The sequence below is a fragment of the Oryzias latipes genome, chromosome 13, assembly GCF_053564925.1.
Source record: "Oryzias latipes strain Hd-rR chromosome 13, Olatipes_Hd-rR_3.1".
NCBI classification, from domain to species: Eukaryota; Metazoa; Chordata; class Actinopteri; order Beloniformes; family Adrianichthyidae; genus Oryzias; species Oryzias latipes.
Window position 1 is genome coordinate 13,948,770 of NC_136249.1, and position 18,202 is coordinate 13,966,971.

General features: G+C 41.4%; 1 protein-coding gene across 2 annotated transcripts; it reads left to right on the forward strand.

Annotated features, from left to right (window-relative positions):
- Positions 1–505: 505 nt before the first annotated feature.
- Positions 506–16,349, forward strand: porb (P450 (cytochrome) oxidoreductase b). 2 transcript variants are annotated; one of them, XM_023961388.2, is made up of 16 exons: positions 506–923; positions 3,042–3,204; positions 7,416–7,464; positions 7,776–7,904; positions 8,163–8,315; positions 9,186–9,310; positions 11,208–11,297; positions 11,442–11,540; positions 11,852–11,968; positions 12,054–12,172; positions 12,516–12,697; positions 12,797–12,946; positions 13,023–13,284; positions 13,742–13,887; positions 14,180–14,265; positions 15,056–16,349. In XM_023961388.2, exons 2-16 carry the CDS (start codon positions 3,044–3,046, stop codon positions 15,198–15,200), a joined length of 2,013 nt encoding a protein of 670 aa, XP_023817156.1. In that variant the 5' UTR covers positions 506–923; positions 3,042–3,043; the 3' UTR covers positions 15,201–16,349. The 2 variants fall into 2 exon arrangements, with proteins under 2 accessions (XP_023817156.1, XP_023817157.1); XM_023961389.2 differs by lacking the exons at positions 506–923; positions 3,042–3,204 and adding an exon at positions 4,141–4,683.
- Positions 16,350–18,202: the final 1,853 nt, after the last annotated feature.

The following is an 18,202-nucleotide window of genomic DNA, read 5'->3' on the forward strand; positions in this document are numbered from 1 at the left end:
CTTTCTGACAGGAAAAAGTATCTTGTGTGAGTTTTACTTTACAGAGCCCTGTACTAACTGTAGAAAAAGGAACTAAATAAAAAAAAAACATGGAAGCAGAAATATGCGAGTATGTTTTGGACATACTAATATAAAAAACGACAAAAGTGTTTCAAAGTATCCTAAGCGTATCGATTTAATGAAAATGATAGTAGATATAGTTACAGTAGTGCTGAAAAACATTTACCGGTTCATTTCCAACACTTTGATTAAACAAATTCAATTCATGCTTTTTAAGAATTAGAGACAGAAAAAATCTAATCATATTTTTGGGTGATGATTTTTCAAAGATTTAGTCTTTTTTAAATAGACTTAAAGAGCAGCTAGGTATTGTAGGCTACTATTTTCTCCCCAATTATTCCTATTTTAGTGTACTATAAATCATAAAAACATAGTTTTTGCTGTATAAAATTCTTTGAATCCTGGCGTTTTCTGGCCTTCAGGCTCTCATCCACGTGTCGTTGTCACTGAGAGCATAAACGCTGTGTAACTTGAGCAAGGCACATTTGATGAATCTGCTTTTCTAGCTTTGTTACATAACCATGACCCTTTGCCTGCTGCACCTTGACGGTTGTTCAATAACGTGAGTTCAAGTCCTCAGAGATACGGCGGACCGGTCCATGTGGGGAAAAAAGAAGATCGAGTTTAATATTAAGAAGCCATGTTTACAAGGAAGTTAGCGTTATAACCTTGATTACATTTGCTTGAAGTCAAGTCCTAACTTCTCAAAAACCGCTTACGTGACTTCAGTGAGTCTATTTGGTTATCCAATCGCTTGGGCTCCTCCCCCCGCTGACTGAGTGGAGTTGGTTTGGTCCTTCATGGCGTAAAGTTTCCTTCCGCATTGAGCGCAGTCTGAGTCTGGAAAACGAGGAGAAGTGCAGGTAAGACTTACTCTTAACTTCACTTTTAGACTATTTTAAAACCAAGTGTCAGTTTTGGCAGTTTGTGGGGTTGTGCTGCAGCGTCATCAGACTCTCACAACGACCCGACGGAACGCACCACCATCCCCGTGAAACATGATGAGCTTTTCTAATGAAAGATTTGTTTGGCTCTCTCTTGTGTTACGCAAACTACTTACATCATGCAAAGTTATTTCTCATTTCTCACGTTTAACCCTTGAATTAATACAGTGTTAAACGTGTTGTAGTTGTAGAAATTATGTGTCTATATTCGCCTTCTGAGTACATTTTTTCCACTTGTTTCAGGATGTAGCCGTAGCCCGTTCTAGCTAACTCCCTTCAAGTGAATAATAATATATTTTGGGAGATGAATGGATATTGGAGCTGAGTTTACGTGGGAGTTTGTGACATCATTTTACTCGTGGCTGTCACTGCAACATTCGAGTTGCAGCTTCACGGCTGTGACCTGAGCTGTCGCTGGTGTGTTAGGGTTCAGTCATGATCCCAACGGATGCTTCTGGATTGTCATGATGATGTGGAGCTGTGGTCTCGCGCTCACCTTTGCGCTAAGACGCTGAGTTTGTGTTCCTAAACGCCAACTACAACTATTAATGTGTTATAACTTTTTATTTTCCTGGTGGTCAAGTTTTCCCACACAGTTCATTTCAGGCCTGCAGAGCTGTGTGATCTCCAGAGGTTGTTTTCTTTATTTTGCTAATTAATCCTGATGGGATTTCACCTGCTTAGTTTATCACCTGTTTTTGTTTATATGAAGAAAATGACTGTTGGAGATTATTTTTAAGTTTTTGTCTGGTCATTTCCTTAATATTCTGTGGCAAAATATTGTTAAATATCATAACCTCTGCTGATTTCCTGATAACATTTCTATTTGTACACTTTTGCTACACTATAACTAGATTTTTAAACTATTACTGAAGGCTAAATTGGGATAAGCAAAAAAGGTGAAAAAACATTCCAATTATTGAGGCCCAGCTAATAACGGATTAAAAAGACAAGAGATTAGCTAAAATCTGTAATGCTTGATAATACACCCGTGCACTAAAAGACATATTCTTTTAAAAACTTTCTAAAACTCAAAATAAAAACATTCAACCAACTAAAACAAATCAATGTCCATTTAAAATGTGTTCTTTAGAGTTTTAGCAATCAAGCTTAATCCTGATACTGATCAGAAGAGGCCGAACATTAATAGATGTTGGACTTTGAATTGTCAACTGCTTTACAGTATGAACAGAGCAAGTGCTGACAAGTCTTTTGCATATGTGAAATGAGACGGGCCTCTTCATTACAACAGTCCTTATCTACAATTTTGTACAGGAAACTAATCATGTGGTAGTAAATTGAGAAAAAGGGAGCTGGTGTCGTCATTAGTTTTATTTTGGGATTAAATCTGATGTGGTTTTTTTTTTACGTATTGAGCATAAAACTGGTTTTCATAAGAAATTCTTACACAAGAAGCCTGTGAGGCTTCCTCTTTTTTTTTTCCCCACTCAATGAGGCATCCAACGGTTCAAGGAGTTCGACAGTAAATCATCTGTCTGCTATGAGTAAGTTTGGTTAGCTAAAGCTGCCATGTCATGCTCTCTAGCCCTTGTGCTATCTTAGATGACCCCACCCTCACATTGACGTGTTCTCCCTACCATGACAAAGGTGGATAAAGGTGGGAAAGATTTCATGTAATCCATGGACACCAGTGAAGATCACAAATCATTGAAGAAAAAAGGTTCAGAGCACTGTCTAGTGGGTCTAGATGACCCAACTCCCAATGGTAAAGTGCCTAGGATAGCACAAGGGTTACTTGAGATTAAGCCAAAGGATTAGGATTAGCACAAACCTGAATTGATGAATTTTCTGAAACCTGACATCCCAGAACACGGTGTCCTGTGGTGGAGTTCAGTATGAACAGAGCTGGTGTCACGCACCAACAAGAAGAAATTCCTGCTGCATCAAAAAACCTTCATTGTTGTTGCGTTGTCCATGAATGAGTGCACAAAAGCCTCAAAACATGTGATACGCTGCCAGCGTATATCTGCCTCCCCAGAACTAGTTTTGGCGTCTAAAACTGAACTTTTGTTGCAGAGATGGAGCCAGAGACCCACACCGAGCCCGTTGGGGATGAAGAGCCGCTCTTCAGCAACCTGGACCTCTTCCTCTTTTCCCTCATCATTGGCCTTGTCGTTTATTATTTCATGTCCCGTAAGAAGCCAGAGCCCATCCCAGAGTTTAAAAAGATCGACACACCGTGAGTTTTTTTTTTTCTCCTGGAATCTGCCTTTTGTTTGTGGTTTTTAACTACATGTTAGCTGTTTCTTTTGATGTTGTGGTGTTGTGTGTCTTTTGGTTGTGTTGTGGGTTCCAGCCACAGACTCCAGAAGTGAAGCAGCTGAGAATCGGCTGCTACCTTTTTGTCTTTAAATTCCAGCTGCCTCACTTCTGGATCAGGGCTTGTGAGTGGGAATGGAAGCTGTTGTCTTCTGTGTGGAAGTGTAAAGCCCTTGAAACAAGAAGTGTGTGAGAGTGCACAGCTTAAGACTCCAGTAAATGTTTCACCAGCAGCAGCCTTCAGTATCTCCTAACCTCTTCCTGTGACCCTGTTGTATTCATCAGGTCCACTTACAGGGGGAAAAAATGGCTGTTTTGTTCTCATCCTAGGTTCTGCTTTGACGTAACTTTTTGTGTAGGGGCTGGGGGGGGGGGGGGGGGGGGGGTAGCTATCTGCCACAGTGTTCCCTGCAGTATGGGTTTTCCTGGAAAGAGAAGGGATGCAGGAAGAGAGCAATCAAAGTGGCGAGCTGCTCCCCCTCCTCTTAAAGGGGCCATGATTACATGATTACCTAACTGTATAAGGGGGGGGGGGGGGGGGGTAGTTTTCCATATGTTTCCTTTTGCTTTTTGTTTCTGTTTAAAGGTTCCTGGATTCCATACCAGAGTGCGTCTGGGTTTTATTTTCTCTTAAAAGTGTAAAGTGAAACATTTCTTTTATTGCGACTCCTTTTCTTTTTCCTTCCTGTTTCTTTTTGTGTTTGGACTAAGCCTGTCTGCCATTGGGCCGTGTCACAGATGCAATCCTTTTATGACAAATGAGGTTACCATGGCAATGACATTCCCCTCTATCCTCCATTGAGGTGGGGGCAGGGGATACTTTAGGGTGAAAAGGGGAGGAAAAGCAAAAAAAAACAAACATTGCTTTTCCCTGTCGGTCCTCTAAAGCCTCAGGATGGATCCTGGAGACTTTTTTTTGTTTTTAGCACCTTTGGTAGCCCGGCGGAAAAGGGGGCGGAGCCGAGGACTGCATGTACAGCTCCTGATCATTTCAGTGTGTTTGTGTGAGTAACGGGCAGGGCTCGCAGCTCAACTTTGTTTCATGGGAAGGTCAGTTTCCCACCATTGTGTTCAGTGACAGTGACGGGGCTGGCAGGGATCTGTGCGGAGAGCCGATGCTGCAGCTTTTAGGGAGCAGAACAGGAAAAGGACACAGTTTCCTCTGCATCTGAGCCGCCGAGGCGCAGAACGCTCTCAAATCTGGGGACTCTCCACTCGCAGCTCTGGACTGTAATTACTTTTCCATGCTATGGTTGCGGAGAGGCTGGTTTTGATTTTGAGCGTGAAGGCTTCAGGCCGGGCCTAGCCAACAGTGCCGCTGGAAGCTGTGAGCTACAGGGCTGCATGTCATGGGCTGCGTCTTCTCGCTGCCAGAGGACAGGAGAGATGCTGCTGAGAGGTTAGTAAAGTGTCTCCAGGGCAACAAAACCCTTTTTTTTAAGAGCTGCTTATGTGGGATTGCATGGAACTGGTTGTACTACTGAAGTTGAAGTTTAAATGTAAGTGACTTGTCGGTGGTTTTTGCTTGCAGCAGTCGGAGCTCTTGTCATCATGGTTACTTGTTTTAGTGGATTTAAATGGGATAGGGACGTTAAATGTGTTTAGTAAGAAAAACATGGAATTTCTGTTTGACTTTAAACACCATCGTAAAATCAAAAGATCATTGTTTTCTCTCAACCCAATAATTTGCAGTAATACGGGGGGAGTTGGCCTGAATGTTTTTTTTTTTTTTTTTTTTTTTTTTTTTTTTTTTTAACTTGTCCTGTCCAACAGCTGGGCAGACAGATGAGAGCTGAGGGCCTCTTGGGTTGGACATATTTTACTTTAACAAGAGGGGTTATTAATCTTCAGACAAACCAAAGGTATGTCTGAATAAACCCCTTTTGTAATTGAGGCCAAACTTTATTAATTTCAAACATGTCTAAAAATCTTTGGTGTTGGACCGGACGGAAAAGGAAAGAGGGGAAGAAGAGAGAGGGACGTTAGAGAGAGGGGGGGTAGGGGGTGATAATAGGAGGGGAAGGGGGATAAGACCATGAAGCAGCATAAAGCAACAAGTTTACTGGTTGTTAATCATTATGGTAAGGTTCAAATGTAAAAAAAAACAAACAAAAAAAAAGGGCGGAGCCTGTCCACACACACACTCAAATGTTATAAACACACCTGTTAGTTGCAAAAATGTCCACCTGTCGACATGTACACAAAACAGATAGTGTTCACACGCATACTTATGCCTTAAAACCAACTAGAGTTGGCCTGAATGTTTGAAACTGTTTGGGACGACAAAAAGGACTGTAGATGCTTTAAAACATCAGCTGTGCAAAAAATCAGCACAAATACCTGTGAACTCCTAAAAAATCAAACTATCCATTTGTCCATATTTGCCATTTTCAATGAATGTATTGAAAGAAAAGGATGCAGGACCCATCGACTGATGTCTCCATGGATTTATTTGAGCTGCACGTTTATGTTTTTATAAGGTATAATAAACTCTTTTGGACAAAATATTGAAACATGGCTGCTGTAGCTGTTTAAGACGCACAGATCTATTCAGTTTTTTGACATTAAGAAATGTATCATTAGTGACCTTTTGTCAAAAGTCTTTTATTCCTTGTTACAACTTTTCCTCTATTCATGTTTTTTGTTCTATTGGTCTGAAACTGGCGTTGTGGGTCTTTTTAATTAAAGCCAAAAATTGGTTTCTTTTTAGTTAATATGGGCACAATGCTAAAATAAATTAAGTCTTTTTTTTTTGTTTGTGTCAAATCCTGACTTTGTTTTTTAACAATAGCGTGGAGTTTCTAGAGTGTGTCATCCTAGGAATCTACTCAATGCTTGAAACCACTTAAATAAATGCATTTATTTTCTGTTTTTCTTGTTAACGTTTCATTTTGATTTCATTTATGGAAGAAGAAAACATGAACAAAATACACTGCTCAAATGAATAAATTTGTCTCTCTTCTCTGACGCTTTATTCTTTCTTAAGTCCATCAGAAATTCTAACATGTTGGTTTTTTTTGTGTGTGTCTCCTATGTTGATGTTAAGAGACACACAGGTGTTTGCTTCACGTTTGATGCTGCTGCCTTTCATTTATCACCAATGATGGCTTTGATTCCGCTTCTTCTTCATTCTGTTTGACACTCAAATGTTGACCTGGAATCTTCTTTCTGGCAATGATCACGAGACGGAAGCAGAACCGTCTTTTCCTAAATGAACTTGAGGGAAGCCGAGTTTTCTGGACCCTGATGTTTGCAGAGTAAAGGTCTTCTAAGTCCAGCTTTCAAACATCAGAACTAAAGCCTGCTGAGTTTGATTAATAATCAATAAAGGAAGAGATTGGTTTTTGTCCGTTCAGAAGTTTTCAAGCAATATAGTTTAAAATGTGGGGAGGTGTTCTAGTTTCCTGAATTAAATAAGAATAATCACCGGAAGTAACTAAAGGGACTAATCTACTCCTTAATTTATTTAAACTACTGTAAATATATTACAATTCAGTAAAATATATGGTATTTTAAAATAAATGTAGAATGTTCATCATAAATGTTTACCTTTCATAAAATACCAATTGAATTTGAAAAAAAAAAAAAGAGTACAATCAATTTTTAATAAACCTTACTTTAGAACTAAAGTTAAGGAGAGCTGTGTTTCAATACAGGGCATCAGGTTATGGAATGATCTTCAACCACAAATCAAGGAAGATAAATCCATAAATATATTTGTGAAATAAGGTAATACATCTATTCCAAAAACACAAATGGAAACGTTTCTTTTTAATGTATAAATATACTATGTGTTTAACCTAAGAAATCCACATTTGTTGGTGTTAGTTAGCTTGTGTTTTTGGTCTTGTACATTATGAGAGGGGAGAAAATGGCTTTGTTGATTACAAGGAGGAGAAATACATTTTTTTCTTCCCTTTTAATGCGCATTGTATTGCCTCTTTTTGTTGGAATACATGACTAGGAAGCGTTTATGAAGGCCTTCTTGTGTCAGAGCTACTTTGCAAATGTATATATTTCTTTATTTGTGTGCCACGTGTTTTTTTTTTTTTAAATAATTACTGATGTGGAACGTTCAGCTGCATGTTTACAGACGCTTTTTGTTTTTTATTTTGTTTTTTCCCCATACAGACAAGTCTCACAACGAGAGACGAGTTTCATTGAGAAGATGAAGAAAACTGTAAGTGAATTGGTTTGTCAGCTTCATCTACTTTTAGCTCCTAAGCACTAAATGTCCTTTTCCTGTTGGCTACAGCAGACTGGATAGAAAGCTCTGAATCTCAGAAACATTTTCTAGATTATTTTATTACTTCTGTTCCAGTCCTGACTCTCTTCAGGTAGTTTAAATAAACGCCTTTAGGCTCTATTTTCAGTATTTTTTTTAATTTTTTTTTTACTTGCAAAAGTACAGGAAAAGTTAGCTGTGGTCTGGCCTGTAGCCGTGTGCTTTAGCAGGACAGTGTAAAGAAGGTTCTTTATGTTTGTGGACAGGGGAAGAACATCATCGTGTTCTACGGCTCCCAGACGGGAACAGCAGAGGAATTTGCCAACAGGCTGTCCAAAGATGCTCAGCGCTATGGCATGAAAGGAATGGCTGCTGATCCAGAGGAGTACACCATGGTAATGTGGACCAGTGGGCCCATGTCTAACACTTTCATGTTGTAAAGTAGTACTGTCAGGGTTCTTACTTTTTCCTCAATAAAGTGAAGAAGCACACAGGAGATGAGACTTTTTGCTAGACTTCTGCAGAAGGAGAATCGGTCTGTCACAGCGCGAACTGTCAGAGGAGTTCTGCATTCCTAGTGCATGGAGCCTCTTTTTATTGAAAACGGAAGGTTGCAGACATGAACGTGGTTAAAACGACGGTTTTGGTTGCAGGGGGAACTGGCCCGTATGTCTGAGATCAAGAACTCACTGGCTATTTTTTGTATGGCCACTTACGGTGAAGGCGACCCGACGGATAACGCCCAGGACTTCTATGACTGGCTGCAGGAGAACGATGATGAAGACCTCTCTGGACTGAACTACACTGTGAGTTTCTCCCTGCAGACCCTCCATAAGGCTAAAGTAACCCTTAAAAAAAAAGAGCCAAATCCATAACAATGTAATACCAGAATATTAAGATTAAAATTAAAGTTCTAGAACCCAGCTTTCACATCTAAAAGCCAGGGCTGCAGGGTCAGGAAGTTGTGAGCACTTTCACTTCACAGCCAGAAGGCTGTGGTTTGAATCCCAGCTGGGTCCTTTCTGCACGCGTTGGTTTTCTCTGGCTGCTCAGGTTTCCTCCCACAATCCAAAAATGTGCTTTATAGGTTAATCGGTCTCTCTAAATTGTTGTGAATGTATGTAAAGACCTGGGATGGACTGGTTACCTGTCCGGGCTTTACCCCCACCTTTGCTTCACAGTAGCTGGGATAGGCTCCAGCAACCCGTTTGTTACAATATTTCTGAACATGTGGCGTCTTTTGAGTTTTTCTTTTTTGTTTAGATAATTTTTTGTCATTTCTTGTAGCGATTAGAAGGAAAATGGTCGGTCTAAGTTTGTGTTAAGGTGAAAGACACAGTTGTAACAACAGGAATGCAGCATTTGCAAAGACGCCTTTTAAGTAATTCTGACTTCTAAATCTTGCAGAGATACGAGTCACTTCTGTTCGCATTCAAGCTGCATGTGTGCTGCAAGAGTGGCTCTCTCTGTTTGTGTTTGTGCGTTCGATAGGATCTTCCATGTCAGCAACACACTAATTAAGCTCTGGAGCAACATTAAGCCTCCTCCTTTCCCTGTTTTATCACAGTGCTGAGATGAAACGGAAGGCAGAGTCATCATCATCATGATCACCATCAACGTGTCCTGGTGTGGACATTAGCTACCAGTGTTGCTTCATGTTGTCCTTTATTCTCCAGGTGTTTGCGCTGGGAAATAAAACGTACGAACACTACAACGCGATGGGGAAATACGTGGACAAAAGGCTGGAGGAGCTTGGAGCCAAACGCATCTTTGATCTCGGTTTGGGAGACGACGACAGCAAGTGAGTCACCTGCTAACTAAGACTATTGTAGATCCTCACAAAATGTCACACATGTCGTGAACCTCATTTGTTGATGGACCACTAAAGAAAAGATGATGCTGTTCTTTAAAGTGGAAAAATAAAAGCATTTATTATGGCCACCTGAAGAATGAAAAGCAGTACAAAAATGATTCATTTCTCTGTTTTTTGCCACTATTTTAATTTGTGTACCAGTAAATGTTTTTCAGTAGGTTTTTAGTAAAACTGGCACTTAAATTACTGGAACAAATCCATAATAATGCTCATTTACAGATTTTCTCTATTTAATTTCTTTATGGATGAGTTTAGTATTTAGTATTGAGGAGATTGATTTGCGAGTTTGGGAAAAACATGGCGAAGCCGAACAAGAGCTGCATAAGGCAATAATTCCATCCATCCATCCATCCATCTTCCTCCGCTTATCCGGAACCAGGTCGCGGGGTCAACAGTCTAAGCAGAGATGCCCAGACTTCCCTCGCCCTGGCCACTTCCTCCAGCTCCTCCTGGGGACTCCGAGGCGTTACCAGGCCAGCCGACAGGCGTAGTCTCTCCAGCGTGTCCTAGGTCTTCCCTGGGGCCTCCACCCAGTGGGACATGCCCGGAACACCTCCCCAGGGAGGCGTCCAGGAGGCATCCAGACTTTCGATGTGGAGGAGAAGCGGTTCTGTATTGTACTTGTATTCGAACCTCGTTCTTTCGGTCATGACCCAGAGCGCAGAGCCATAGGTAAGTATTGGAACGAAGATCGACCGTTGCATTGAGAGCTTTGGTTTTCGGCTCAGCTCTCTCTTCACCACAACGGACCGATACAGCGACCGCAAAACTACGGCCGCCGCTTCGATCCACCTGTCACTTTCACGCTCCGGTCTCCCCTCACTCGTGAACAAGACCCCAACATGTTTAAACTCCTCCACCTGGGGCAGGGACACTCCACCCACCGAGAGATAGCAAACTACCTTTCTTCGGTCGAGAAGCATGGCCTCAGATTTAGCGTTGCTCATCCCAGCCGCTGCACTCTCGGCCACAAACTTCCCCAATGCACGCTGGAGGTCCCGGCCCGACGAAGCCAAAAGGACACCATCATCTGCAAAGAGCAGAGATGAAACCCTGTGGTCCCCAAACCAGACCCCCTCCGGCCCCTGGCTACACCTAGAAATTCTGTCCATAATAACAATGAACAGAACCGGTGATGAAGGGCAGCCCTGCCGGAGTCCAACGTCCACCGGGAACAGGTCTGACTTACTGCCAGCTATGCGAACCAAACTCCTACTCTGGTCATACAGAGACCGGGCAGCCCTCAGTAAGGCTCCCCAGACCCCATACTCCTATAGCACCCTCCACAGGATACCACGGGGGACGCGGTCGAACGCCTTCTTCAAATCCACAAAACACATATGGACTGGATGAGCAAACTCCCACAATCCCTCCAGCACCCTAAAGAGGGTGTAGAGCTGGTCCACTGTTCCACGACCAGGACGGAAACCGCACTGTTGTTCCTGGATCTGAGTAGGCCCACCACCCGTTGGAGACCTCAAAAGAGGCCGGTGCAATGTGGTTTGGGTGGCAGGCGAGGGCGGGTGCCTCGGCGGCCCAAACCCCGGTCATGGAACTTGGCAATAATTCATAGATTGGTTTTCTTTTAAAGTCTTGGTTTATTTTGAAGAAATTTTTTTTTTTTTTTTTATTATATGTCAGAATATTTTGATTTTCAGCAAAAACCTTTTATACTAAAACATTTTAATAACCAAGTAAAGATGGCTTCAGAAAGGATATTTAAAAAAAAAATCAAATTTCAATTGAATTTTGTATTTCAACAAATCAAGAATGTGTCAGTGCATTAGTTGTCAGTTCTTTTTAAAATAGTAATCTTGTTTTTTAGCCTGGAGGAGGACTTTGTTTCGTGGAGAGAGCAGTTCTGGCCGGCCGTCTGCGAGCACTTTGGGGTGGAGGCTTCAGCAGATGAACTCAGGTACGATTGAGAATAATCTGAGGTTCTCTCTTGTGTTGTACCTGGTGGATTAACCTCCTCTTTGATACCTAAAGTTGTGTTTCTGAATGTTCTGGTCAGCTGTTTTGCTCGCCGTATCTCTTAAACATCCGTTTCCCCCCTCAGTATCCGGCAGTATGAGCTGAAGCTCCACAACGACGTCAACATGAACAAAGTGTTCACCGGAGAAATCGGCCGCCTGAAGAGTTTTGAGGTCCAAAAGCCGTAAGTGTGGTTGCAGATGTTTATACAAGGGGCTCTCTGCCCAGTCATTCTTCGTCTTTAGACTTACATATGTACTATCAACTTTAAAGTTGACCAAAAGTCACCTGGCTGAGGTGAAACGGTCTGTCCCCTGGTGGACAGAAAGACCTGAATTTTGCAGATTGTGTTGACTTGTTGAAAGGTGTCACAGAAAACACATCAGCAATACTTCAGTCATGAAAATCAACATTTTTTATGCCTGAGAAATGTCTTTGTGATCTTTATGAGTTTCTGCAGCATGAATGAATATTTCCGTGTTTCTCTGCCTGCAGGCCTTTTGATGCTAAAAACCCCTTCTTGGCTCCCGTCACCGTCAACCGCAGACTCAACAAAGCAGGGGATCGGCATCTTATGCACCTGGAGCTAGACATCACAGGCTCCAAGCTCAGGTGAGCCTTGTGTGAAAGACGTGAAGCAGCTCTAGAGGAACATCTCACAATCAGAGTCTAAAGTCGTCCTTTTCCCTTATTTCAGGTACGAGTCAGGAGACCATGTTGCTGTCTTCCCCACAAATGACTCTGCACTGGTGAACAGACTGGGAGAGATCCTTGGTGTGGACCTTGATGTGGTTATCTCCCTGAACAACCTTGATGGTATGGAGGCCACAGCACAAAGCACCTTGACCTGCAGCACTCGTTGTAAAGGCCTTGATATCCAAACCTGCACAGTCAGCTCTTCTTCCATAAACTGCCTCCAGTTCTGGCACAACAGATATTGTTATTACATTATGATAATATAAAGATTATTGACTCACATCTGCTGTTTTTGTTTTTTTAATGATAGACAATGTACTTCTGTTATTTTATTTATTAAAACAATCATGTTTTTGATACATTTCACTTCTTTTTCATTTCTAGTTTTATTCTGACTTTAAAATGCTATAAAGTAAAAATCCTGTTTAAGATGTTCAGTAGATTTTTTTGCTTTGTTTTGCAGAGGAGTCCAACAAAAAGCATCCTTTTCCCTGTCCCACCACCTACCGTACTGCCCTCACACACTACCTGGACATCATGAACCCTCCCCGCACCAACGTCCTCTACGAACTGGCACAGTACGCCTCCGAGCCCAAAGACCAGGAAAATATGCGCAAGATGGCCTCTTCCTCCCCCGAGGGCAAGGTAATTCAGACGTTTGCCCAAAATACAGCACTCTCCTTCTGATTCCTAGATGCTACAATAGCTAATTTTGCAAACATTTGCTCTTCTGTCTGCCTGCAGGCTCTTTACCAGACGTGGGTGTTGGACTCCTGCAGGAACATCCTGGCCATCCTGGAGGACATGCCTTCTTTAAAGCCTCCGGTTGATCATCTGTGTGAGCTGCTGCCTCGCCTCCAGGCTCGCTACTATTCCATAGCTTCCTCTTCTAAAGTAGGAACTGCGAGCGTCCGTGTTTTAACTTTTGTTTTTTAGTGTGTAGCTTGTTATTAACTTGTCTCCTCTGCAGGTTCACCCCAATAGCATCCACATCTGTGCCGTGGTGGTGGAGTACTCCACCAAGACGGGGCGGGTCAACAAAGGAGTGGCGACAAACTGGCTGAAGAACAAACTGGTTAACGGTCACAAATCGACTGTTCCCATGTTCATCCGCAAGTCCCAGTTCCGCCTGCCTTTCAAAGCCACGAACCCCGTCATCATGATCGGCCCGGGGACAGGAATCGCTCCGTTCATGGGCTTCATCCAGGAGAGAGGCTGGCTCAAAGAGCAAGGTGCTCTTTGGGGGGGGAGTAAACATCTGTATATAAAGAGTAAACATCTGTGGGGGGAGTTCTGAGCTGACGGGAGGAGGATGCAGAGACTCTGGAACAGGATTTTGTTTTTAAAAACTGAAAGAACTGCTAACTTCAGGTTGCATTTGTAGGCAAATGATAGCTCCAATAGACTGTGGTGACAGACGTATATTAGCTTGATTTGCCTTATTAGTTATGATTAATCATTTGTTTTTGTTAGGTTAAAGTTTAATTTCCCTTTTAGGTTAATTTTAGTCTGACACAAACGCTGCTTTTTCACCAAACGGGTTTAAAGACATTTTCTGCTCATCGGGGTGATGATGCCCTCACCATTTCCTCCCCCTTTGCTTGTGTCTGAACCGTGTGTGTGGAGAAGGCTCCCTCCTTAACCCACGCTTGTTTGTTTCTTGTTGTGGCTCCTCCCCCACACACACAGGTAAAGAGGTCGGGGAGACGGTGTTGTATTTCGGCTGCAGACACAAGAACGAGGACTACATTTACCAGGAGGAGCTGGAGGACGCGGAAAAGAGCGGCGTTTTAACTCAGCTGAACGTTGCCTTCTCCAGAGACCAGGATCACAAGGTGAGGCTGCACCTGTCTGCTCCAGGTGTGTCTGAGGTGAAGCCTTCATGAACTGGGTCAAGGGGGCTCCGCTGCCTGGTTGGACATCTTCAAGCACTTGTTTCATAACTTTGCTAGTTTAACTTTCAGTGCCATAAAATGTTCCGTTTCACCGTGTTATTAACTAGTTTATTTTAATAAACTACGATTACAAAGCAGATTTAAAATAGATGTAGTATTTCCTTGCTGTGTATCCATAAACATGGATGTCTTATAAACTCAACTAAGTTGTTTTTCTGTCTTCCAAAACAAGGTGTACGTGCAGCATCTCCTGAAGAAAAATAAGGAACACGTTTGGAAACTGATTCACACGGACAACGCTCATCTCTACGTCTGCGGGTAACGGCATTTCACCTGCTCGTTCTGAGAAACAACGGAAGGTTCTGCTCTTCAAGAGGCTCCCAAATACGCCGAAACTCCAGTTTACTTTAACCTTTTAACAATGGAGTTGTCGCCGTCGACACCTGAATAGCACACGCTCTTTGAACTACAATAACTCTTTAACCGTTCACGTAGTTACCCTAAATTCACCGGATTCTGATGTGGAGAAAAAAAACACAAGTGTTGCACATCAGTGCAAAGCCGCTTCTCTCTGCATCTGCATCCATTGGATTGTTGTTGTTGCGTAGAGTAAACACTCAAAGATTCCTGGTAGTCCAAAAAAAGTCATCACTAAAGCTCTGGTGTTGAAGGGTTTAAAACCTATTCTGATAAAATCGTGTGTTTAAAGTGTGCTGGTGGCGACTTTCTGATAGACTAAAAAAATTTAAGCTCAGTTAATTTAAGTTGGTGCGCCGTGTGAGAGAAGTCCTTTATGTATGAATATACTTAGAACCCTGTAAATGGCTGTGTGCGTTGTATTTGTTGGTGTGTAGTGGTGTGTGTATGTGAGAACTGCTGCTCTGCAGAAACTATGTCCTTGAAAACAACACAGTTTTTTTTGCTGAAAACCGCATAATCATAATTAAGACCACTGGGAACGTTTTTATAACGAATCAAAAGATGATCGGAGCTAGACTTTGAGAAATTTCTGATCAAGGAATTGGATGTTTGTGATTTGGTGCCCCCTGCTGGGATGCAGTGTTTGAAGTTGACCTCTCACCTGCTTGTTTTTTGTTTTCTTGCTCAGGGATGCAAGAAACATGGCTAAAGATGTACAGACGGCTTTATATGAGATTGCAGAGGAGTTGGAAGGCATGACACGCACCCAGGCCACAGACTATATCAAGAAACTGATGACCAAGGGACGCTACTCGCAGGACGTGTGGAGTTAAAGAGTTTTCGAACCAGCATCACTCTTTACCGCTAATGTGGTTGTTTAAAAAGGTTTCTGTTTTTACAAATTGTCATATTCGGGATTGAATATTAAAACAAAAACATATCAACTCTTCCTCATAGTCACCCCTGTCTAGAGAGGACTTGGAGGTAGAGGAGGAGTCAAACCCTTACTTACTTCTGGACCTCCATGTTTAAGGCCAGCAAACGGTTTTCCACTTTAGGAAACTCTAACAAAAACAATCATTAGAAGTCCATTTTTCGAAACCTGGATGTATGAAGTAGGAATCCAGGGGCCGCTATGTCTTAAGAAATCCCGCCTCTCGCGACGCCTGCAGAAGTGATGCCTCCAGGCGGGACGGTGTTGAGTGTGTTCCTGTTAGGTCTAGAACAGAACTGTGGAAGGGTGCTGATTCAAAATCTTCTCTTTTAGCCGATCTCTCAGTGCTCATAAAAGCACTTTAAATATGTAAAATATTTTAAACCTTTTTGTGAGGAAAATGTTTGTAACAAACAGCGTCATAGGTACAATTATGTTTACCTTTATACTTTGACATGGGAGTTTGTCTTTAATGTATAGCCTCCGTTCTGTTCTAACTCATCACAATAACTTTAGAGGCGGACTGTAAACAAGGCAGACCCAGTATTCATTTAAATAAAATATAAAAACACGAGAATATATATATATATATATATATAGATATAGATATCTATAGATATCTGTATATCTATAGATATATAGATAGATATATGTGTGTGTGTCTTTCCCACAAGTGGCCTGTTTTTAACAACCAAACCTGGAATGATTGTCCACATGTGACGAGCTGGACTTCCATCCAGGTGTGACTAAATGTTCTGTATGTGACCGCAGGCGAGTAAAGAGGTTAAGCGTCTTTGTACCACATGTAGAAAGAGACGCCCACCATTTCCTGTCATTTGTTAACCTTGGCTCCTCCCCATTCTGACGAGATCTTCACTTAATCGGCTCAGTCTGGAGTTTAAAGAGAAGCCGGTGCCTTTTTTTTATACTGTCCTGTGTATGAAGTTAGCATCAAAGCCATGACGGTTCTCTCTCTGTCTTTCTAACATTTTTTTTCCTCTTCCGTGCTTACATTTTCATAGAAAATTAAATTTCTTCTGAGACACTCTTTCCTGTCTTGTGTCACTTTGTTTTCATTTTTTTATATTCTCACTCAAATATTTTTAGGTGGAATGTTTTTGTCATTGGCAAGAAATGTGACTTTGGTTCATTAATTGGTCAGGAGAAGAATATGCAGATGTGGAAACATTAGTGTTATGCAAAATACTTCAGAACTGACATAAATTACAGGTTGTTTGTTCGAAAATCATCTTTCAAAATTGAAACGCATGAGTCCTGGATTACTTTTAGGTTACCTTTTCCCCAAAAAAGTAAAATTACTCTATCGTTGCAAAGGAAATCATAAAAAATAAATAAAGCCGCAAGCAGCGTTGTATGCGCTGCATGAGCTCCTCGTGAGAGATCAGCATCATCAACTGACTCAGAAAAACACATAAAGATTCTACCACTGGTAACTTGAGCTACAACATAAGTTGATAGAAAATCCTTTTTTTTCTCCATAGCAACCATTTTATGTTTTGGTCATCTGGGAATAACGAACAAATCGGTGTCGGTTTTAGATGAATCAGCAAAAGTAAACTTTTGCATTTTCTTAGTAACACGTTTTTATTGCTAACCACGTCCACATTCCTATTATGTTTGTATCCAATATACGACATATATTAATGTGTTCAGTTCTAGCCATGGATGCATACATTCAATTTTCATATTATTCTGTTAGAAAATGTGTAATAGGAGAACGCCACTTTTGTGAGCTCGCCTCACGCACGCTGTTTAAAATCTACAGCTTATAATTGTAACCTTTCTTCCATAACTGCTTTTTAATGATGGGTAGAGTATTGGAGGTGTTAAATTAAATGATTGATGAAAATTCCTAGGACAAGTTTTCATTTCTATCTGATATTAGAAGTGCTTCTTTTTTTTAATTCAGGATGGCGGCCTCTTCCTGAGGTCAAAGGTCGACAAAACTACAGAGGTGGTTGAAGACTTCAGCTAGCGGCATGTGCATGAAAATTCGTGAAAATGGCTCGAATTTTTATTTTATTTTCCCATATTGAGAGGAAAGCGTGATAATCGCTGAGGCTGTGTCCGAATTCCCACCCTAATCCCTAACTACTGTGTAGTGCCCTGGATTTTGAAAGCGATTCGGACACAATCCTCACTACTTTATTTTTTCTTCTGTAATCTAAAGATAAAAACGTTGACATTTTAATTTCATTCTTTTCAGTTATTTATTTATAAAGCATCTTCCAGCCAATGAGACCCAAAGTGCTGTACACATGGAGAGCAGAATAAAAGCATTAAATTAAATTTAGCATCGTAGAGATATAAACAGAAAAATAAAAAGCATAAAAAATGCATTAAAAAATTGTAAAAAGAAAAAGAAAATGAACGAAAAGCGTAAAACCAATAAAGGAGTTTAAAACCAGGGCGAGACTAATGCTGAAACGCTAGAATTTTATTAAAAAACACATTTAAATACATTTTCTTTGAAAAATAGGTTAAACAAAATGCATTGTGGTCTATATTTGCCAATCTAGTGAGCATAGATGCACACTGGTTTTTCGCAGAGACTTCTGTGTGACGCATTTTTTACCTCTTTGACTTTTATTCAATTATTGCAAAACCGTTATAGTCTTTGCAGTCCTTGACTGCAGTGGGCCATAACAAAAATGAAAGGAATCATCATCCATGACAGTCACATGAGACACTTCATAAAATGATAAATAAACACTAGCAGGTAAACTCAAACATAGGGTCTCGGGTAAGGTCACAAAACGGTGTCCTCGTGTTTAAAGGCAGCTCTCACAAAGACATCCAACCACTAACTCCACAGGTAAAGGGATGAAGAAAACCAGCAAACTACGTTTGCATGCCTTACCTTCAGTCTGTCTTCAGATA